At 35.9% G+C, this 24,847-nt stretch overlaps 1 protein-coding gene across 2 annotated transcripts in view; it reads right to left on the bottom strand.

The window, feature by feature from the left end:
* The window catches only part of LOC108340332 (uncharacterized), a 28,592-nt gene extending 4,281 nt beyond the window's left edge, over positions 1-24,311 (bottom strand). The window contains exons 1-19 of one of the 2 annotated variants that reach the window (XM_017577631.2): positions 23,697-24,311; positions 22,876-23,043; positions 21,811-21,885; positions 19,540-19,618; positions 16,826-16,890; positions 16,662-16,751; positions 16,331-16,420; positions 15,366-15,452; positions 15,096-15,179; positions 13,708-13,827; positions 6,218-6,246; positions 5,986-6,118; positions 5,009-5,548; positions 3,826-4,367; positions 3,654-3,717; positions 3,415-3,517; positions 3,143-3,315; positions 877-1,002; positions 115-185 (exon numbers count right to left, since the gene is read on the bottom strand). In XM_017577631.2, coding sequence (XP_017433120.1) covers positions 115-185; positions 877-1,002; positions 3,143-3,315; positions 3,415-3,517; positions 3,654-3,717; positions 3,826-4,367; positions 5,009-5,548; positions 5,986-6,118; positions 6,218-6,246; positions 13,708-13,827; positions 15,096-15,179; positions 15,366-15,452; positions 16,331-16,420; positions 16,662-16,751; positions 16,826-16,890; positions 19,540-19,618; positions 21,811-21,885; positions 22,876-23,043; positions 23,697-23,927 — 2,870 coding nt within the window. In that variant the 5' untranslated portion in view covers positions 23,928-24,311. Of the gene's footprint in view, positions 1-114; positions 186-876; positions 1,003-3,142; positions 3,316-3,414; positions 3,518-3,653; positions 3,718-3,825; positions 4,368-5,008; positions 5,549-5,985; positions 6,119-6,217; positions 6,247-13,707; positions 13,828-15,095; positions 15,180-15,365; positions 15,453-16,330; positions 16,421-16,661; positions 16,752-16,825; positions 16,891-19,539; positions 19,619-21,810; positions 21,886-22,875; positions 23,044-23,696 lie in introns of those variants that run through there. The other variant, XM_017577633.2, reaches the window with a different exon arrangement.
* Positions 24,312-24,847: the final 536 nt, after the last annotated feature.

The following is a 24,847-nucleotide window of genomic DNA, read 5'->3' as shown; positions in this document are numbered from 1 at the left end:
AAAAACCAAAAGCCTCACATTGAGGATGTCAATTTGATAGCACAAAAGTCATATATAATAGCAACACTTCGGAAGCAACCTTGCGGACTTCTATTGACAATACATTTGTCTTACCCATTAATGTGCAACAATAGTCTCACTGTAGTCCGATGAATATGTTCTGTAAGATCTGGTACAGCATCCACCTAAAGAAATCCTTACGTATTAGATAGCTGTTATCCATACTTAATCCTTTCCATATAAAAATACACAAGAACAACTGAATCAAGTAGAAGTAAACTATCAGATGAAAATGATACATCCTAAATATAAAATCCAAACATAATCATCCATTACAAGTCAACAACCTGATGTTATATATAAAGGTATGATTACAAAACAAAAAGCTTTAACAAAAGGTGGATTTCTACAATGTCAAAGGGTCAGAACTCCAAGAAAGTGCATAGAGGGGCAACCACAATACCCTTAGTTAGAATTAATCTAATATGCTTTGGATATGGGAGGAGTTCACCACTTCCTAACTCTTTCCGATGCCATGATAAATAGTTTGTTAAACTAGAAAGCCACCAATGCATGCATTTTCAAAATGAAAGCATTGTTACTCTTCGTGTAAGTATAATAAGGCCTTCGAATTTGTTTTACAGTGAAACTCTATTCTTGCATCATGTTTTTAGCAACATAACATTGGTCTATTTCCATTAACTTCTTTCCAAATCCTCCCAGAAACGGAACATAACAGGTTTTCAACTTAATCTAATCCACGACATAAATTTTACAATAATTTTGATGAATAGTCAACAAAGCATTGGAAAGTCAGTCGATATCAATTTCCATAATGGTGTAATCCACTAAGTTAAATATTAAGATTCCCCGTACCAGATGAACGTAGAAATCCTCAAGTATAGTTGAATTACTTTGCAAGAGCATTGATTGGAGATGAGCTTTAGATCTATTCAGTATTCGAGCAACAAGTGATATAGTGTCAACAGCCACACATCTTTCCTGAAACAATTAAAAAGATTTATAGAGACAAACATATCTTACACAACTTCCTCATTGATCCAAGATCAAAAGTACATAAATGAAGAAAATTATCTTAATAAGCCACCACAGAATGCAATACCATAAATTCATGAGAGGGCGAAATCTTTGATGAAAAAACAAAGTTTCGTTGATAATATGCCAGTGTGCACTTGGAGTGAAACCAAGACTACAAACCCCACACCAGATTCACATACCAATGTGGAACTTGTTAATCTAACAGGTATATAAAAGAGGTAGGATGGTTGGAGAGACAAAACACACAAACTTATCATTCAAATAATAAAAATAGGCCATTTATAGTCATTTACACTGAAGCAAAATGGTTTGGATCACACATTAGAGTATGATCCCTAATTTATTGGAACTATCCTACATAATAGAAGAAAGATCTGAAACAACCAAAAACATAACAAATAAACAGAGAAAAAACCCTTTAAAAAAACCTGACAGAACTCATGTTAGACAAGGGTTTTGAACATAAATCAACCCTAAATGATTGCTCATAGGTTGAGGGTTGCCCCTATTAAGAAGGAACTTTAAACCTAACTCGATCCTATAAAATTGACTTGTAAAGTGATATTTGCACCCACTTATATACTACCAATTCGTCTTATCTTAGTCAATGTGAGATCTCCAACAACGAGACGTATACCTCTTGAACATGGAACTAGCATTAATGAGTGGTCAAATAGTAACCTAATAGTGAGTGGCACGATAGACCTAATAAATAACAAATCTCGTTAGAATAAGTTCTTAATGGTTTTGATACCAAGTTAAGAAGTAAACTTTAAGTACAACTTAACCCTACAAAACAAATTTGTAAAGTGAGATTTGCATCCACTTATATATTATAAATTGGCCTTATCTATAATCAATGTCTAATCTCCAACACCCCCCACTTATATATTGTACATCAGCACTATCTTTAACAATTTGGGACTTGCAGTTTTCACTATACACCCATAACACTAAATACAATCTTAGTAGATAATACGGTGGATAGCATGTTTATAAATATAGAATAAGCTTTAATTTGGAATATCAAAACGGATGGCCCAACATTAGTGTTGGCATTAGGCAATTTAGCCAGCTTAAAAATAATAAGTAAATATGTATTTTTAAAATTTAGGTAACATTAGTAAACTAATTTTAATTTTTAGATTAGGTGATTTTCTATATAAAGTATAACACATCTATATGCTTTAATAAAATAATATTAATTTTCTTTTTTAAATATAAACTAACCCATTAACTATTATTTTAAACACAAACCGATCCATTAACTGATAAGACTTTTAAGGTGTATGTTAGGAGAAAGGTTCAAAACTAGAAGTTACAAAACAGTTAACAGTAGTTGGACAGTTTATGGGTGGTTAGAGGAAGTTATTTAGTCTAGTAGGGGTTATCTTTCAAGGAGAAAACGGTTCCTCCTGGAGGTGTGTATTTTTTGTTTCAGAACACGGCTTGTCCTGTGTAGAAGGGAATTTCTTCCCTTGGAAGCTGTTGGATGTTTTCTGTATTATGCTTTTCCTAATTAAAATGTGATCATACATTGTGCAGTTAGATTTATGTGAAATTGTTAGCACTGCTCATATGATAGCTAAATGTACTAACGTGGTGGACAAGATACTTGAAGTCTAGGTTCTAGTTCCTCTAAAATGAGGGCGTGTACTTTATAAGATAAAGTGCATTTCAATGTGGTATTGGATTGCAATTAAATAAAAGAATATGTATAACAAACTCATTAAACTTGTCAAAATCTTAAATATTGATTTTTAACTATACAACTATTAGTACATTTTGTCCTCTAGATAGTATTCTCCTCAATTTTGAGAATCCAAATCAACATATCTGCTCAATCAAACTTGAGTATAATATTAGTTTTAAGCCAAATTTCAGAAAACAATAATTCCCACCTCATATCCTTATGGAATCTTCTAAACATTCATAGCAGAAAATTTTCAATCAATAATGCCATGTAGTTAATAAACATTGAAAGAAATTCATAGTAGAAGGTATCACAATTCTAGCCATGTGAAAAAGAAATACAAAGCTCATGAGAATTGGTTTTCCCTAAAATAAAACTTCAAACAATTACCGTGAGACCAAAAGAGGTGCCTGAGGAATGACCAAGATTTGCATTGGGCGGGTTTGTAGGTGTCAATTCTGCATGTGCAAATGAAGAGGTCAAAGATGTTGGTGAAGACGATTGAGGCTTAATCCACTCTTCACAATCTTGGTTTATTCTAGACAAAGCTGTTCTCAAGCGATCTGCATGTCACAATTGAACTCAATCACTAATAGTTAATCAACTAAAAAATTGGAGTTAGCTACCGATGCTTTCAGTATTTAATTCACTATGTCACTTACAATTAAGAGAGTTAGTTGAGCTTTTTCCACTTGAGCTAGTGTTTTGCTGACCAAATGTTTCATATATATTATAGAAAAATATTTCAAACAATTGGCATATTCCCTGCATCAATATACTGAATCAGGAAAAAAGAATTTAGAGGAAAAAAAACACCCCCAAGCATGTTTCTGTAATGTGTAAAGAAAAGAGGGAGGTTGGGCAATCTACAGCAAGCTCATTTAAGGAAGAAATGACTAACCTTAAAGAACTCAACATTTACCAATTCCAATTTCTGCATAAGCCTTGCATATTTATCCATAGACCTTACATTTTAACACATTCATTAATCCATTGATAGTGATAATAAAACTAATAAAGCTGAATGGTGGAAGGTAACCAATTCCTCTAATGCAAAATGTATAGCGACTCACTTTAAAAGACAGAGAGAAGATCCAGTTTGTGTTGTATTCTCGTCATCATTACCATGTGAAGAAAGAGTTCTTGAATGAAAGGGTTTAGAACTTCGACTTGGTAGTTGGCTGTCTTCATCAATAAAGTCAGCAAGAAGATCTTCATCTTCATCTTCTGAAAGAGAATTGGCACCATTTATGTGATTGGAATCGTTGTTTCTGGGTGTTCTATCATCATAAAAGTATTTGGTTGAACTTCCATCAGATTCACCATGAACTAATCCATTAGGTTGGGAGTAACCATGACCTTCATTGGAGTTAGGTAATTTTTGCAAGAAAGGGTTTCCACTTTTGATCCACTGGGAAAACCCATTTTTCCTTGCACCAGTATGAACCATATTCACTGATTTATGAGAATGGAATGCACTGGCATTAATTGATTTGCCACTGGATAAAGAAATCAAGGGTGCGCCATCACCAATAAGTCCTGCAAAACTGATCATTTGTACTGTTTCTAGAGGTAATTTTAGCCAAGTCTCTCTCTCCATAACCATTTTTAGTGCCTAAAATGAGAAAAACAATCATTTAATCCTTTATCCGAGACTATATAGAATTAAGACATTGGTCAGATGCAAAGCCTGGCATATCAACAAGCCCAAAAAACGATTTAGCAATTAGATAGGTAATTATTCTGCACCATAAATTTGGAAGGCCAAAAGAAAAAAAAAATACAATGATTTACTTAATTTATTCGGGAATTATTTAGCTTCTGCATTTTGCAATAGTTTCAGCAAACTAAAGCATTCTTACTTTTCCAAACAACAATAGCAAAGCAATTTTAACTTTCAAGGAGAGTAGATGTCAACAGAACCAAAAATGACATAGCTGACGTGGTTACATGTCAAAACAAAATAATATAGTGGATGTTTCTGGGTTTAGGCATACAAAACATTTATATGATTCAGATTATATTCTGTTACAAGATTAATTAGACATGCACCTAGACATCAATAAATTTAAGATTTATGGAAAAAAAAATATTACATCAATGTTAATCTTAATGATAGCAGGAACACCATCACCATGCACACATAGGACACAAGAAATGACAATGCATTTTACGTTTCATACAAGACTCAAAGGAACAATCAACATTATATGACTCTAGCAACATGAAGTACGGGAAGCCTTAAAGGGCACTTACATGCACATTTTGTCGATGAAAAGCTGTGAAATAGTTTTCACACACAGCCTTTAGCTTCTGCCTAAATTCAACTGCTTCGATTCCACAAAAGGCTTCCCCAGTCAAAATAAACACACTGAGTTCTTCATAATTTTTCAAGAATTGATATATACTAGCGGTACAAACTGCAGCAGAAGAAAGCAAAACAGACACTCGACTTGCAGTGAGATGCCACAAATTCCTTCGCCCTCTTTGAAGGGTCTGTGACACAAAGGTTGTAGCTTCTTTACGAAGATGGTACCAAGGGGATTCAATGTTTAACGTTGCACTGTCCTCCTTCCCAGTCTCCTTAATTGGATCGTGATAATCACTGTATGGTGAACCACTAGTTTCAGTCAGAGAGCTCATTGTTGCAGATTCCTCCCTAGAAGATGAACCATGTAATATATCTCCTGAACTGGACAAAGAATTGTTGGAGGCTCTTACATCTGAATCAACTTCCTGAGCGCCTGGACTACAGGAAATCTCTTCATTGCACTTATTTGAATTTTGTACTATGTCCTGAAATTTAAATCAATCATTCGTATGAGATTGAGGACCACATATAAATTTTTCCCCAGCCTCTAGATAGAATTCGTATTGAAATACTAAATCTTTGTGAGAAGCGTACTCTCTATCAAAAACTTGTGATTTACTCAATCCAAAAGCAAATAAAGTATCTCTCCAACTTACACGTTAACTTGTTGAATGAGATCTTTCATGATAGTAAGAAATTAAAAACTAGGGACTAAGCAATTGAGTGGAAAACAAAGAATGACTTCTCCAATGCAAAGAAAATAATAAAAATTTGAAAGTCATGATTGACCTAATAGTAGTCCGTGTGACTTTTCATTAGATGAACAAGTCCACGTGAATACTTCAATGCACAAAGCACGGGGGAAGGCGCAATAAATGGAAAAAGATATGCGTTTAAGAGCTTAAGAGGAACCAGAAATTACCTTTCTTTCCAGCTCGAAATCCATAATTTCATGGTATGAACACATAAGGTCAAATAGAACAGCCAGCGTTCTTAATAAGCATTGCCTGAACTTTGAATCAGGTATTCTGAGGCATAGATCGCTGTAAGTGAGCCTGGAATTGAAATGACAACTATGAAGCCAATCCAACATAAAAATAATTATACTAATGATCATCAAAGGATGATAAATATGCTTGTAAAAGAAGAAGTACCTACTATTTTGCAAAATATCCTCCTCGTCCTACGAAAAAAAAAAGTCAACAGACTAATTAAATGAGCTCTTCAAAATTTTGGCTGGCTAGAAGAGAGAAATAGCAGTCCTTAAAATCAACCAAACTAGTATTTAACATGAATCAATTGCTACGATCAACATTTTGTTGTAAATAGAAGATTATTATGATAAAAATATCCTCAATATCTCCATATTGATTAGAAGAAAATATATTCAGAATCTTCCCATTTATTTCAGCATATGTTAATTTCCTTATTTTAAATAGTTCGATTTAGAGGTGATGAAAATGTATAGTGTCATTTTTATCAATATAATGTTGTACTTCCCTACATAATTCAAGTTAGTATTAGAGCCCTCAATCTTGGAGCTCTGTTTTTGTTGTCACATAAACAGTTGTCTCTGCTGCTATCCACTGCCATTGGGGTCAGTGGTGGGTCAAAAAGGTGCACCCCACGCCAGTGATCATAGTTGGCAATTGGTTCGCCAATAGAATTGCCATACTCCATCATACACCACCACCAACATTGGCTTTGTAGCCCACACGCATAGCTCCGGTGAAGTTCACTAACCACCATAGACAAGGTCATTGGAACCTCTTGAGCCCATTCCAAAAGGTGGTGACATCCCATTTGGATTCAATTCCACTAAGCTTTGACTTCTATTATTCTTTTGCCAAATGGGTTCTCTTTCTTTTTGTATTTTTTTTCAATGGTGGCTCCCTACTACTTTGACGGTAGGAATTAAATGCAGCAGAGCCAACACATTTGGAGAATTCTCAAGTGACGATCAAGATTTGACCATATCAATGGTGAAGGACCCGAGTCAAACTATTGGGACAGTGACGATTCATTGGTCATGACCTAGTTGTTGCATTCCATGGTTCTTGACGATGTTGTTAAGATCACAATTTACAACAATTGTACGATTCTATGAGCTTGTACAACGTCTCTGATTCAAATCCCACGTGAGATTGTGGCACAACGTAATCACGTGGATCATTGAGCAAAATCAAGGAATAGTGCAGGCCATTCACCTTCTTGTTTTGTGTTTTCCACCATGCTGATTCACCTTCTTGTTCCATGTCTTTTCCACTGTACCAGTTCACTTTCTTGGGTCAATGGGTTTTCAGTTAAAATAAAACCCAAACCCAATTAAAAATTAAGGCATAACGTAAGTGTTAGATGTTAAGATGTGTGTTTCTGTTATTTGGGCTTAGTCTATTCTGTATTAAGGGCATTGGCCTGTATCTTACAATATAAATAAACAACCCTATGTGTAGGCTAAACACACAAGGGATATTTTCTCCCAATCTTCTCTATTTCTCACATGGTATCTAGAGCACAGGAATAGTTCCAGTGAACTCCACGGTCTCCGACACCCATCACTGCCGCTGTCGCTGCCATCGCCTCCGCCGCCGCCGCCGTCACCGGAGTTCCAGAATCGACCGGCGACCACACCATCGGAATCGTCTCGGCCAGGCGACCACCGTGGTACGAAGATCGCAGCGAATGGACCACCCACGTGCCTCCACGCGCCGCCGCAAGAGTCACCGCTGCCGCCGCGCGTGCCGGCGCGTCGCTGGAGCTTTCCGCCGCCGATCAGCACCGCCGTGATCGCCTCCTCGCCCTCTTTCTGGATCTGTGGTCGTTGCGTCAATTGGAGCACTTTGAATTTTTAGGGTTTCTCCCTCTCCATGGCGTCTTCCTCGTCTACAAACATCTCTATTGGTGGCTCATCTTCTGATCCCTCAATATATACCAATTATGTGAATGTACACTTGTCCATTGACAAGTTAGATGGCACAAATTATGCAACCTGGGCGTCCGACATCAAACTTTGGTTGAAGAGTCAGGGGTACTTAGATCATCTTACTCAAAATGTGACTACTGCTCCCATAGATGACACTTCCCGCTGGATGAAAATTGATGCTCAGTTATGCATTGTTATAAAGTCCACCATTCACTCCTCACTGAAACAAATGTTTCGATCCTATGAAACATGTTCAGAAGTATGGGCACAAACGAAGTTGTTATACACAAATGACACTCAGCGTCTTTATGGTGTTTGTCAGGACCTATTAACTGTTATTGGTCCGCGCAATCTTGGTCCCATGGCAGAATATTTGGGTAAAATTCATGCCCTTCTTCATGACTTTAATGATATATTACCTCCTGCTTCCACTCCTGCTGAAGAATTGGAACAACGATCAAAGTTCTTCATGTTGTTGGCATTATACGGACTCTCTGATGATGTTTCTCATGTCCGTGATCAGATATTGGGTTCTCCTGTCATACCCAACTTTACTTCTACTTGTTCTGCTCTTTTGCGTATACCGAGCAAACCCATCACTGAGACATCCCCTCATACTGATGATTCCTCTGTTATGGCTGCTCAACGTGATGATCGAAGTCGGTCTCGCAAGCAAAGTAAAGGACGTCCAAAATGTGACCATTGTGGCAAGTTAGGCCACAAGATTGATAGATGTTATGCTCTCCATGGACGTCCTCCTCGACCTGTAGCAATGGCAAATTCTGATCCACCTCCCCGATCACCGTCTGCAGACCATCCTTCTTCATCTAATATCATAGACAAACCTGCAATCTTTAACGAATTTCTCAGATGGTATGAGGATCATCAGCACTCTAGTTCCACTACATCTGCATTTGTTGCACGTACAGGTACACCTTTTGTTGGTCTAACTCACTCCCTTGGACCTTGGGTCCTTGACTCAGGCGCCACCGATCATATCACTGGTAACAAGTCCTTGTTTTCTTCCTTGTCATGTCCGGATAATTTACCCTCGGTAACAATGGCTGATGGGTCTAGAGTCTCATCTCATGGTATTGGTACTGTTAATATTTTTCCATCCATATCCATTGATCATGTACTTTATGTCCCTGGGTCTCCCTTCAACTTATTGTCCATTAGTCGTTTAACTCGTACTCTTAATTGTGTTATTTCCTTTACTAAAGATTCTGTTTGGTTGCAGGACCGGAGTTCGAAACACATGATTGGCACAGGATGTGAGTCTCATGGCCTTTATCATCTCCGCCCTTCTCCACATGTTGGCGTAGTCATGGAGTCACCATCCCTTCTTCATGCTCAGTTCGGTCATCCTAGTCTTGCCAAACTACAACAACTTGTCCCGAGGTTGTCCACATTATCAAGTTTGTCGTGTGAGTCTTGTCAGTTAGGGAAGCATACTTGTAGTTCCTTTCCTCATAGTGTCTCACAACGGGTGTCGTCCCCCTTTTCATTGGTCCATTCTGACATTTGGGGACCTAGTCGTGTTAAGTCCATTTTAGCTTTTCAGTATTTTGTTACCTTTATTGATAACTATTCCAGATGTACTTGGTTGTTTTTAATGAAGAATCGTTCCGAATTATTTTCTATTTTTCAATCTTTTTTCAATGAAATAAAAACACAGTTTAGGGTGTCTATTCGAAATTTACGTAGTAATAATGGCCGTGAATACCTTTCTCAACCGTTTAAACAGTTTATGGCTTCTCATGGCATTCTTCACCAAACCTCATGTACTTATACCCCTCAACAAAATGGGGTGGCTGAGCGCAAGAATAGACACCTTATTGAAACAACTCGTACACTTCTGATTCATGGTCAGGTACCCTCACGTTTTTGGGGTGATGCAGTTCTCACAGCATGTTATCTTATCAACCGCATGCCATCTTCCGTCCTAGATAACAAAATCCCTCATTCTATCTTATTTCCTCAAGACCCTTTGCATCCATTACCTCTTCGAGTTTTTGGGTCTACATGTTTTGTTCATGATTTTAGTCCTGGTCTTGATAAGTTATCTCCTAGGTCTCACAAATGTGTCTTCTAGGATTTCCACGGTCACAAAAGGGCTATAAGTGTTTTTCCCCTTCCCTCAATCGTCATTTTATCTCTGCTGATGTCACTTTTGATGAGTCTTCTTTTTACTTTTCACATCTATCTTCTAGTTTTGTACCTCTCCCTGTTACTGTTGATATTCCTCTTATCTGTGATCCTCTTGGTGATGCTCCACCCATTTTGTCTTCTCCTTCTTTAGACTCTCATTCACCACAGGATCATCCTTCACCTCCACCCCTTCAGATTTATAGTCGTCGTAATTGTCTCCCTCATGACTCACTTCCGGTGCCGCCTCATGTGTCTCCTCTGGCTCCAGCAACTGAGTCTGACTTGCCTATTGCCCTCCGTACAGGTATACGCTCTACCCGTAACCCTTCCCCCCATTATACTGTTCTTAATTACCACAGATTATCTCCATCTTTTTATACTTGTCTCTCATCTATTTCTTCTGTGTCAATTCCCAAATCTGTGGGTGATGCCTTAACTCATCCTGGTTGGCGTCAAGCTATGATGGATGAATTAAGTGCTTTACAGGAAAGTGGAACTTGGGAGCTTGTCCAATTACCATCTGGAAAGTCTGTTGTTGGTTGCAGGTGGGTGTATGCTATCAAGGTTGGTCCTGATGGCACAATTGATCGTCTGAAAGCTCGACTGGTTGCCAAAGGCTACACACAGATTTTTGGTTTGGATTATGGTGATACTTTTTCTCCAGTGGCAAAAATGACCTCTGTTCGCCTATTCATTGCCATGGCCGCTCTTCGACAATGGCCTCTTTACCAACTTGATGTCAAAAATGCTTTCCTCAATGGTGATTTGCAGGAAGAAATTTATATGGAGCAACCGCCTGGCTTTGTTGCTCAGGGGGAGTCCTCTGGATTGGTATGTCGTCTTCACAAATCCTTATATGGCCTAAAACAGTCTCCTTGGGCCTGGTTTGGTAAATTCAGTTGTGTTGTTCAACAATTTGGTATGTCTCGCAGTGAAGCGGATCATTCAGTGTTCTATCGCCACTCGAGTGCTGGATGTATCTACTTAATAGTGTATGTCGATGATATTGTTCTCACAGGAAGCGACTATCTTGGCGTCTCTCAGATGAAACAACACCTTTGTCATCATTTTCAAACCAAAGATCTTGGCAAACTCCGGTACTTTTTGGGTATTGAAGTAGCACAATCCAATGATGGTATTGTCATATCTCAGAGGAAGTATGCGTTAGACATCTTGGAGGAAACAGGGTTAATGAACTGTAAATCTGTTGAGACACCTGTGGACCCTAACATCAAACTCCTACCAAATCAGGGGGAGCCTTTCTCAGATCCTGAACGGTACAGAAGACTAGTTGGTAAATTAAACTATCTTACTGTTACGCGTCCTGACATTTCCTTCGCAGTTAGTGTGGTGAGTCAATTTCTAAACTCCCCATGTGAAGACCATTGGGATGCAGTTGTTCGTATACTGAAATATATTAAAAGATCACCTGGAAAAGGTTTGCTATATGGCCCTAACAACGATACAAAAATCGTTTGCTATTCAGATGCTGATTGGGCTGGTTCCCCTTCTGATAGGAGGTCTACTTCTGGATATTGTGTCTCTATTGGTAGCAACCTGATATCTTGGAAAAGTAAGAAGCAAAGTGTTGTGGCAAGGTCGAGTGGAGAAGCAGAATATAGAGCTATGGCATCAGCTACTTGCGAGCTTGTGTGGCTTAAACAATTGCTTAGTGAATTGAAATTTGGAGATGTCACTCACATGATACTTATATGTGATAATCAAGCTGCTCTCCATATTAGCTCTAATCCTGTCTTCCATGAGAGAACCAAACACATTGAAGTTGATTGTCATTTCATTCGAGAAAAAATCATATCTGAAGATATCAAGACTGAGTTTGTTAACTCAAGCAACCAGTTGGCAGACATATTCACTAAGTCCTTACGAGGACCTAGAATTGATTATCTTTGTAACAAGCTTGGAACATATGATTTATATGCTCCAGCTTGAAGGGGAGTGTTAGATGTTAAGATGTGTGTTTCTGTTATTTGGGCTTTAGTCTATTCTGTATTAAGGGCATTGGCCTGTATCTTACAATATAAATAAACAACCCTATGTGTAGGCTAAACACACAAGGGATATTTTCTCCCAATCTTCTCTATTTCTCACAGTAAGTTTTTATTGAAATACAAAATTAAGATATTTAGAAACCTGCATTGCTTCATATAACTTAAGTCGTCTCTTCTCCTTCTTACAAAAAATATCAAAGGAAAAAACTCACTTTGTGCATATCTCTTCTCTTCCTCCTGTTGGAGATCTAATATCGACTAGAGATAAGGAAGTAAATCTCACCTTACAAGGCAGTTTTTTGAAGTTGAATTAGACTTAAAGTCCACTTCTTAACAAGATATCAAAGCCATTGTTAGAATTTAACCTAACGACATTTGTTGTTTGTTGTACATAGTCCACTTCTTAGCACCTCCTTACAAAAAAATCAGAGAAGAAAATTCATATTGGCATCGGAGTAAGAAGAGTTGCCTACGATGGAAGTGAGAACCCCTGGAGATAATTTGAGGAGGTAAGTGTTATTGAGCACTTGCTAGCTATTGCATTGAGAAAATCATTGTGTTAAATATTTTATTTGAGTATGGTTGCATTGACAATCTCTCTAATAAACATCGAAGGTATTATTATCATTCATGTCCCGGGAATTCTCACATCGGTCCAGGAAGTCATGAAAAATGAGCATTGGACTCAAGCCATGAGAGAGCATATGAATGCATTAGAAAGAAACACAACATGGAAGATTGTTGACAAACCAAAAGAAAAAAGGGTTGAGAGTTGAAATGGATAGTTGCAGTGGAATATAAGACATATGGGACTATAGACACACATAAAGTCAGATTTGGTTCCAAAGGGATACATTGAAGCTTATGGAATTGACACAGAGAAGACATTTACTCTAGTGGCAAAGATAAATACAATTTGCGTGATTCTTACTTTGACAACTCATTTTGGTTAGGACATACATAAGTTGGATGTGAATAATGTCTTTCTTCACAGAACTGTAGAAGAAGAAGTGCACATGGAGACCACTCTGAGAATTAACACTCAGTGGATAAAACAAGGTATGCCTCTTAAAAGAAGGCTTCATATAGTTGTAAGCAATCTCCAAGAACATGGTTTGGGAGATTTACAAGATTTCCTAGGCAGGAAGAGAGAAATAATAGTCATTCAAGTCAACTGAACTAATATTTAAGGTGAATCAAGTGCTATGATCAGTATTATTGTCTTGTGCCCTCAATTATCAATAAATATGGGCACCTGTCCTACTCTTAACCCGTTTCCAGGAATTACTGTTAATCCTCCCTTGGACCAATATAAGTAAACAGAGAATAACACGACTAAGCTTAAGTAGCCAATACATATGCATATGCTTATATAAAATTGAAAGTGGTAGTACCACAATGTCAATTTCAGACATCGATTGCATAGAATAACGAACAGAAGTTCCAAACTTTTATTTGCATGTCAAATGGGGAAAATATACCATTAACTCACTCAACTCCTAAACAATTTCTAATCCAGATAGTACTGAACATGAGTTAGGCAAGAAAACGTATTACATACCTCATGCATGACACCCTTTAATACAGAGTGTGTTTCTGATATAACTTCTTGCATGAAGAAACTCTGTATCTTTTCAGCAAGACCAGCAGTATCCCCTATTAATGCATATGCATCAATTACCTGCATCACGTCGTTAGATTAGCATCATTTATAATATATTTCTAATACCAAATGTCTGCATGATCATAGACAATAAAGTGGGGACAGCAGGTCATATCAAATATTGGTGATACTTTTTATAAAATTGGAAAAGAAGAAATACACAAAAGCCAAACCAAGAAAGAATGGTGGAAAACTACAAGAAAAAAGGGGGAAAAACTAAAAATATGATTATGAAACATCATGCCGATTTGTTTGTAGATCTACACGAGCCTCAGTTCAACACGCAAAGAAGCTTTGTAACAAACTACTTGATACCAAATGAACTCCAAAGACAACTCTTGACCAATGAAAATCCTAGCGTTTCTTCCAAGCCGCATGCAACAAATAACCACAAATTGAAAATACCACCAAAGGCTTTTAGTATCTCCGGTACCAAAACCTCATAAATTAACACGTAAAAGAACTTCGGGAGAACCACGTGGCAAACCCAATCTTCACCAACAACATCAAACAAATCATTACAAAGATGGGAAATTGCTGAGAGTTGTAAACATAATACGGCAAGCAATTTTAAAGCATGATCTTCAGAAATGAATTTCCGAATACTGGTAGCAATTAAAAGCATTAAATAAAAGCTTAAAAACTAGCTAAGTTGAGCCTTCAAATATCAATAAACCACAGATGGAAACTATGACCATATATATCTTTGAGCAAATGCTAACATACTCAAGTACAACAACATTCATTTAATAAAAAGTAAACAGCAATATATAGAAGATTAACTGTGAAACTCAATATCTGGAAAACCAGGCACCCCAGGGAAATTTTAAAGTTCTGTCTGAAAAAAAACAGCAAAAGACTAAAAACTAGAAAATTAGGAAAAACACCTTAGGTCAAATCAGTGTTTAAGTCAAAAGTGGATCGATAAAAATCTCAAACATAATTGGTTTTATTTAATTAATTTTTGCTGGATAAAGCTTACATCATCTCTCTTCCCTTCATTCTATTTATTTGAATTTCATACCAAAAAAAAAAAAAGATTAAACATCACCAGCATTCACCAAACAAACTATAAACATTAAACTAGCTCATTTACTGGGTTTAATTTAAACTAGTTCAACTTGACAGAGATTCGTGAAATTAGTTTTTCATAAGTAGTTTTTAATTGCCATGTACCCCCTCAAAACAGAAACAAAACAAACAAGTGTGTATGCTCATAACCCATTGTAGACACTGAATCACCTGCAACATATGAATAGAAAGCAAAGAAACTAATACAAACTTACTGTTATATAGCCATCTTCCTTGAATTCTTGACATACTCCCAATAAAAGAGCATCCAGCTTTTGCAACGTTCTTCCCAGCCAAACCTGGCATTAATAATGCAATAAAGAAACTTTAAACAGTTAAATACACAAGTACTTGCATTGTCATCAGGATTATATTGGATAACATGCGAAATAATAAATTTAATAAAATTAGACAAATTCTTAACATGCAAGAAAAATTTCCAGAATAAATTATCTTAATCCTTCCTAGAAGTTATTCAAGTTCACCTCCACACCACGACTCATTTCTTGTATTGCTGAAAGCTCTGACAAACTATCTAAGAGTTGCAAATACTCAGATAGAACTTGAAAGGCCTGCATAATGATAAAAAAAAAATGAGCTTCTTAGAAGATACCATAGGTCTAAGAACAAAAGAACAAAAATTACAAACATGAGTAAGTCGTGATTAATTGACCACAATATATATGTTAATATATTATTAGAGATGTATTTAGCTATACTGTATAAGAAATGTACTAGTAGTCAGAGCTGTTAACTATTGCCAACAGCTACCTCATGTAACCTTTTCAGTAAAGGCAATTAGCTATCTCTTTTGTTGTAAGTAGTTAGCTATAAGTACTTCTGTACATTTCCGTTTTCAATAGGTTCATAAAATGAATAGCATTCAGTTTGTTAAATATCTCTCTCTTTTTCAGTTCATTTTACATGTGACTCTTCTCTCTGTGACATCAATCTCAAGTTGTTTATTTTCTGGTATTTGTTGGTGATATCATAATCATTGGGAGCTCTAGTGCTCTAATTCAACAGCTTACTACTAATCTTCATGCAGCTTTTTCTCTCAAACAAATTGGTTCTCTTTATTATTTTCTCACAAACCTCTCTCTTCGGCTCGTTTTGCTTTTCTTAGAGGCAAGCTCAATGTAAAGATTTTTTTTTCCAGAAAAATCTTCTCATTGAGTTTGAGGGGGCATAATTAGAGTATGAAATTAGCTATATTGTGTGTAAAAATTGTACTACGTAGTCAGAGTTGTTAGCAATAACAACTTCGTCATGTAACCATTTCAGTGAAGGCTGTTTGGCTCTCTCTTATGTTGTAAGTAGTTAGCTATAGATACTTGTGTATAATTCTCTTTTCAATAGTCTAATAAAACGAATACCAGTCAATTTGTTATACAGTTGTCTATTGTTATGTTCATTTTACACACACATACATATATAGAGAGAGGTTCACCTTCCAGTAATTCCCTTCCTCTACTAGGGATTCAAGTGTTGATTGCATGTTCAGAGCCCGTTGAAGTTCAATCAAGGTTGGAAGCATGTCCTATGAATAAAAATGGATGAATTTACAACAAGTATTAAAGCCTTAGTGTAAGCAGGTATTACATACCGCCCCTACCCCAAAAGAATTGAGGAGTTATGTATCCAATCCAAGACTAAACTACGTTACATGCCAATTGCCAATAGCAATAAATTAATTTTCAGAAGAATCAAATAAAATCATGAGAAGTATAAAGGCATTACAAGAAAGTAACGCTAGTTTGTACTCAGAGAGACGGAAATACCAGAAGAGCTTGTTTCTTTTTGGAATAAGAATTCACAATCAGATCCCTTGAAACCTCATTCATAGACGATGTCAAATGTCTCCTTCCATTCTGCACAGAATCAAAAGAAGGTGGTAAGAGCTAGCAAACAGTAAGTATCAGCTCCTTATGAGTTATGATCTTACCATACAGATGACATTTGCAATTCTTAAGTCTTTTTCCAATTCTCTGACCAAATTCATCCCCTTCACTGGCCAAAAGTAAGTATCAGTTCCTAATTCTAAAAATCCTTTTACAAATAAATAAATATAAAAGTGATCCAGAATTTGAAGTTGGCAATAGCAGTAAAGTTGCATCAACCAAACTTTTCAGTATCTCAACGAATTGAAACCTAAATTATTTATTATTTAAACTAAAACTAACACTGCATTCTTCTGATAACACCAAAGAGAAACTTATTCTAATTAGTATTGAGAAATTATAAATATTTTATAATAATAGTAATTAGACCTATCAATTTGACCCACTCACATGGCTTGACACTAACTCATATGGACCAGGGCCAAAAAGCCCACTAGACAAAACGCCCACATGAGAAAAGGCCCATAGGGCAAAAATTGCCACAAAGCCCCATGCGCCATTTCTTAAAAGTAAAAAATATTGTTTAAAAATGAAAATGAAAAATAAAAACATTTACCTAAAAATTCTTTACCCCAATGAAAAACATTTACTCAATCCAAACCCAATCAAAATGGACAGGGTCGGGTCAGCTTAGGTAAAGTTAGACCAAGCTGGGACCATGTCAAGCTGGTCGAAATGAATTTAAGTCAGGTTGAGTTGGATTGAGACATGACAAGTTGGTCTAGATTGGCCTAAGTCAAGCCAAATCAAGTTGAAACTCGGTCAAGCAACACCGGATTGAGTTAGCTTGAGCCCAACTAAAGCCAAGTCAAATTCGAGTCGAGTCAGGTATGGTCGAGATGAGCCTGACTCATGCCAGGCCAAGTTAGGTTAGACCATGTCTAGCCAGGTCAGGTCAAGCTTAAGTCAAGTGAAGGTGGGCCAAGCTTAAATTAGTATTGACAAAGTTGGATTCGGCCTAGTTCAACTTAGACCAAGTCGAGTCAGGACCATTTCAAGCTACATTGTGCTAAGTCGAGTTGGGCCCAGTTTAATTAAACCATGTCAAGTTGGGTCGATCCAAAGTCAATTTGAATCACATCAACCTTTGGTTGAGTTGGGTTGGGCCAATCAAGTTGGACCAAGGTTAGACCAAGACGGTCTATGTCAAGTTACACCGAGTCGGGGTTGCGACCAGGTCAAATTAGTCAAAAAAGGTTAGGTCGAGTTGGGCCCAAGTCATGCAAGCAACTTTGGGTCGAGCACAAGCTGGGTTTGGTTGGGCCCAAATTAGGTTGAGTTAGGCTAGGCCCACATAAAGTTGAACTCGGTTGGATCCAACTTAGGTCAAGATGGCATTGAATTAGGTCAAGCCCAGGTCAAATTTGGGTTGGACCCGGTTAAGAAGTGGACTTTAAGCCTAATTCAATCTCACAAAACTGGCTTATAAAGTGAGGTTTGCACTTACTTATATACTATAAATTGGTCTTATCTCTAATCGATGTGGGACTTCCAACACACACCCCTCACACCAAGGTATATACATCTCGAGTATGGGACTAGACATTAATGGGTGGTCCGATAGCGGCCTGGTAATGGGTGAAACAATATGCCCAACAACACAGATCTCGCTAGGATAGGCTCTAACCCAGCTCTGATACCATCTTGAATATAGTGAAAACTATGTATGAAATTAATCTCCCTTGTGTTGAATACAAATAAGGTCCTCTATTTATAATAGAAAAAATATGGGCTAATCTAAAAATACAAATAAGAAATAATAAAAAATTAACTAAAAATAAAAGATAAAAATAATATATCTAACTGGTCCAAACAAGCCCGTGTTAGACTGGGTTAAGCCTAGCCCAGGTCAACATGAGTCAAACTGAGTTGAGCCAAAGTAAAGCTTGGTCAAGTTGGGATAACTCAAGTTAGGTCGTAGTAGTCAAACTGGGTTGGCTTGAGCCAAGGTTAAGCCAAGTTGTGTCAAGCTCAGGTTAAGATGAATCCAAGTTAGGAAAGATCAAGTTGAGCCTTAAGTCAAGTTGGATCAAGCTATGCCTAAGCAAGTTGGGTTGCGCCACATCTTTGCAATTAAGTTGTAAATAAGAAAAATTAATTAATGATCAATTTATAGATTCTAAGGAATTGGACAATTCTGAAAAGTATTTAGTATTTAATTGAAGTTTTATTTTAATGTTGTAGTGGGTCAAACCCACTTTGCCCCAAACCCCAACTTTAGTGGGTCAATCCCCAAACCCACTCTAAAAAGGCCAAGGCTTTCTTAACCCACTCATTTAGTAGGTCAATAAAAGAGGACTTATTTTAGGAGTGGGTTGGGATTAATCCATAAGTCATGAATCAATTGGATAACTCTAATAATAATAGAACAAATCATGCAAATACCCCTATAGTTTTTCAATATACACACAATATCCTCACCTTATTAAGTTTAGAATAGCCCCATCGTGGATACAAAGTGTACCGTATTTATTGGTTAACAGGGTGCATCAATGTCAGATATTAAGGGGTTACTAAAAGGGGAAAAGGGGAGGTATAGTACGAATTTGAAAGAAACCACAAGGGGTGCTAGTGTAATTTTATCATAACAATAATGTTGACCTGGCAATAAAAAATAGACAACCTTGTAAAAAGCGGGGAAAAGCTGTGCACAGCAGAAAAATTTTCTAAACAAAATATCTAACATACACGACCTCGTGCACTAAAACCTGCACAGAGGAGGTATAGCCAATTCTCTCCGTTCACCTCTTCAACTTACCCATTACTTCATGATGCTCCATAACATGGCGAGATAAATGTTCAGCCACTTTATCCAGTTGTACCAATCTAAGGGCAGCCTACATAACAAATTCCAAGACCAAATATCTTATATACGAGTATTTATAGCATGTAGCAGGATATTATAAACCTGATTCAATCAACTAACAAAATTCAAACAGTTAAGATAATAATGAGATTTGTTGGGACAACAACGAAACCTATATTATTTCAATAATTGATAATAATCAGAATCAGTTTTCCGTTTAGATAAGTTTAGTGAAAGTGATTATAAGATAATTTTCTTTGGATGCAAAGTAAAAATCAGCTTTTACATAAGAAAAACAGTGTGTATAAAGTTGAAAAGAAAAAAATGTTAAAAAATAATCACAAGCTATAAACTTTCAGATTCAAAGAAACAATTTATTTTATCCAAAATAAAAGTTTCTTTACAAATTTATGTTATTATCAGAAACATACAGATTATTCTACAAACCACACTTTTAAAAGAAAAACAGCTAAATATAAGATTTCCGCTGTCCAAAACATGCTATAATTGGTTTGTAGTTATTGATTAAATAAGCAATTCCTTGCTATGTAGCACAGACACCGACATGGCGACACACACACACATATATTTATATTGAACATCATTGTGAACTATTTAAACTAACAATCAAGATTTATATTTTCAAAATCATCTATAAAGGGGTTAGTCAAATATAACAATCTCAACACACACACACATATATAAATGAAAAGAGGATCTAATTCATCTAAACATTTCACCCCTTCTTGATCATTATCATTAAAACAACATTACAGTCAAGATTCACTTAAGACACATTAACAATTTCAAAAAAATCCAAATCATATGAAGATATGATAAAAGAATATATGAAAACATTCCTAATAATACATATATAATCTAAATATCCCTAATTATGTAGAATTTGTTTCTTATTTTGATTAATTATAATATAAATTTACACAATAAGTTTCTAAATTTTTAACTTATAAGAAAGATCATTGTGCCTGCCCTCACTAACACTGTGCTAGAGCCATGTCAGAAACCCAAAAACACATTTTTTAAATTGAACACTTCAACAGAATGTCCGATAAATGTCGGACATAGGGACATGCCACTGAAGAGGCATCTCCAAGCTAGCTGGCTGCCAAGTCACAGCACTTCACTGATGGAATATTATTTTAGTCCCATTCCTCAATTTTGAAGTAACTTCAACAACGGCATTGGAGCTGCTCTTAATGCAAGAGATGAAAATTTGCAATGAATGTTATGAAACACCAATACTTTAATTTATTTCATGTATTTGTATGATAATAATACTCTTGAATACTACACCATACTTATTGGAAAAATAACCAATCCTTAAAATTATGAAAATTTATTACAACTCAATGAGACATATAAGCATGTATAATAATATAGAAAAGTGGAACCATTGATGAACAAAAATGGAAAATTGTTCCCTTCATATATAATATAAAGAAAAAAATGAGATTAATAGAATTGAAATTCATAGATAATTCAGATGAAAGCTTGAGTGTGTGTATTCACTCAGCAAAAAAGGATGTATATATATAAATAAAGATGTTACAGATGAAAAGATAAAAAGAAGTTAAAGTAAGTACAAAATACATACAGATAGAGTCAGCTTCTAGAAGCTAGAAATCAGATAACATTGTAATTTCTTTCAGATAGAACTGTTCCTATTAGTAAATAATAGGAAGTAATTTATGATGCAATAATTTATAAAAAAATTTAAATTGGTACGATAAGTATGTTCTTAATTTAGATTTGCATAATTGCAACTATATTTTTCTTTGAAATATATGTATTTATCATACTTTATGAAATTTTTTCCATATCAAGATATTCATTTATATGCTTTATATTCTATATACTTTTAAATTATTAAATAGTCCCATCAGATACTACTGTATTCAACACACATTTCATATCTGTACATCATAGAATAGGTGCAAGAGATGAGCACCAAAGCTAATGACATTTTTACTTTTAAAAAATAAAAAGGAATCTTAAAAGATGATAAACTGCATCATTTATAAGTATAGAAAACTTAAATGAGTTTCTACTTTCTTTACGCTCATAAATAATACAATGGATACAACTATTTTTCGTTAAGTAGAACAATGGCTAAGTAGAGGACTAAGAAAATTTTAATTTTAAAGATAACAAAAATTAAAAAATATTTTATTTGTCAGCCAGATTGAGACACATGAACCACACCTGTTTTTCAAAATATGTTAGCTCATTCTCATCAGCTGGAACATGCTCTAAAATATGCTTAATTGGATCAAAGTCCTGCATAAAGACATTCAAAAGAGTCCATTCAACTCCACAATTCACGGTGATCAAATATGGGGTAATACAAATAAAATTTCATTGAAGTTAGTAAGTTGAGGCATTTAAGCTCAAAAACTTGCTATAAATACATGTATACCTTGATATCAATCAACAATAACAGATTTTCTCTATTCCATTCCTTTAAGTCTTGAGTTCACTAGATTAGAGGGCACAAAAAATAGTTTTTCCTCTGTATATTTGTAGCACATTGTTAATGTTATTGAATTTTTCCTTCTTATTTTTCATACTAGTTGACATTGGGCAAGAAAAATTTAGATTATAGGAATATTTTTAATAATCAGGTGAATTTTTATAATTAGTGGTACTATTTTTCTTGCTGGATTTTATCACTGGCCTATTCCTATAATCAGTAGAAACATTAAATATTAAAAATATAGTTGTTTTTAAATAGTAGTATACTAAAGAAGAAGCTGTATAAGAAAAAAAAAAAGAGTAAGAGGAGAAAAGAGTGGATAGATTGTCTCTTCTGAGAATGAGCCAAAATACCAAAACAACAAAAAAAAAACAGAAACATTGATCTCTAAGGGATATGGACTCGCATCACCCAAAGTTCAAGTTATAAATAAATGGATACTCAAATATTAATTAAAAAAAATCAAGGAACAAGTTCGTACGTATAAAAACTTCCTAATATGAAGAGTTATATTAGTGATCTGTCTAAGGATACAAAACTAATCCTTAATAAGAAGTTATGTGCTCTCAACTGTTAGCATCCATCTCAAGGTCCCCTGGTACAAGCAATTATTTGGAAACTTACAAAAGATAAAATTTTCTGCCATCTCTCAATAAACATAAACAAACAAAAATATTTCTCCTCAGATTGAGCAACAGAACCTCCATATGAAATAGTTTTTATCATTCAACACAATGGAGGTTGCAAGAAAAATAAGTATGAAATTGAAAGAGGAGTGATATAGAAAGTAACACCTCTTCATAAAACTCATCCTCCAGCTCCTCGACTACTTGGCCTTGAGGTCTGCTTCCATATATTGAACTCAATTCTTCTGAACTTGAAGAAAAACTATATCTCTGATGAGGAGGTAACCCTGCAAGAGCACGAGCTACGGCAGCAGCTGCTGAAGCTCGAGCTGGAACCTGTTCAACAACATTTATAAAACATGAAAATACAACTCAAACTATATGACCATAAGGACAACAACAAGGAGAATCAACTGTTAGGCTCGCAGGTAGGTGGGCCTAGGAATGAAACTACAAAAGACAATTTAAAAACTTATAGACTACCAAGTGTGTTTGGTTTGCAGTTGAAAACCACAGTATTCCTGGAATGTTAAGGATCGCGGAGAAGACACAACCGCGATCCAAAACCATGGTATTCCCTACAACCATAAACATCTAAACATCTATGGCTTTTCGCAAGTCCACTTACAGAACCCATATTCTTGACAAAACTCATTTCATGATTTCATAAATTATCCAAATCAAACTCGCAATCGCTAGTTCTATAAAAAAGTCTTGATCAGTGTTATTTCGCAACCAAATAGCATGCGCAGAGCAACGGTACATCATCAAATCCAAAACTCGCATAAAATGCATCAAAAGCAACATAGTTAACGCTTCAGACTGACTTAGCCACAATCACAGAACACGTTTTAGCAATCCAATCGCACGGCATTATCTAAAACTAAAACCACGCATCTAAAGTTTCGAAATTAAAAATCAAATTCAGCATAACGAGTGTAGCAGTGGTGACCATGCAATTCTACACGACAATGATCCAGTGGATTTACCTCGGGACGATCAGGAACGGGAGGGAGCAATCCGATAGATCTCGCGGACCTAACGGAGCTCAAGAATTTTTCCCCAACCTTGGACAAATCCATTGCTCCTCCCTGGGAGAGCAAGAAGAACGGGAGCAAGAAGAAAACCCTAGAGCTCTCGATCCCTCCCTCACTCAAATCACCATTGAAAATAAACGGATTCCCCAGCACACTTCCAAAGGGAAACAAGTTCGGCTGCATCTCAACTTAAGACGCCGAGATCCACCACTCACAGCCGCGTTTCATAGCGAAACGGCTGCGTTCACTCTCGGCGAGATCTGAACGTTGTGGCATGAAAATGAGAGTTCCGAACTGGAAACTTATGGCGATGACGTGGTTATTTATTTGCGTTGAAGAGTTTCGGGTTTTACTTTTACTTCACTGGCCACAGTACAGTGCATGAACGTGATCGTTGCTCCCTCGCTTGGTACGCTCGTTGACGAAAAGTGGATTAGAATTTGGGATCAGACACTGACTTTGCGCGCATCTGGTTTTGTTTGTCGTTGCCTTACCAAAAAATTAAGTCGGGTGGTATGGGATTTGGGTTCAGTACTTGGAAAAGATTACTTGCTTCTTAAATTTACGCTAATCAAGCAACTAAATTAGATCAAACTTGCTTGTGTATATGGAATGTAAGACCCCTAGTAATCAAGTAATTAACAGTTAAATGAGTATAAATAAGATAAAATCTTCACCTTTCTTTTCCTACGAACATTAGCCTCTTAAATAAATAGATAATTAATACCTTCATCACTCTCTCACCAAAAAAAAAATGTGATTATTTAATTAATTTCTGAAAAACAGTGGTATAGAAAAACTGCTGAAATTTATCTTTATGAAGAATCAATAGTGATAAAATTAATTGGTGCCTACTGATTGGAAGACAGTACTTTTGAAATAATAAAATAAAAAATACAGCTTAAAATTTTTGAGAAAATTGGATTAAGGATTTTGCCAATCATTGATAGTAAGGTTTAAATAATTTGAAGTTTAAGGTATTTAGTATATTTTTTGGCACAGAGATATTTAATACGTAAAATCGTACGCTCTAAATATGTAATTCGTGGTTTTAAGTTAAATTTTAAAATATAAATATTCAAAATATAAAAAAAATGTTAGTG

This window comes from Vigna angularis, chromosome 5, assembly GCF_016808095.1.
Source record: "Vigna angularis cultivar LongXiaoDou No.4 chromosome 5, ASM1680809v1, whole genome shotgun sequence".
Taxonomy (NCBI): domain Eukaryota; kingdom Viridiplantae; phylum Streptophyta; class Magnoliopsida; order Fabales; family Fabaceae; genus Vigna; species Vigna angularis.
Note: the sequence above shows the minus strand (reverse complement) of the source record. Positions and strands in the feature narration are given on the sequence as shown.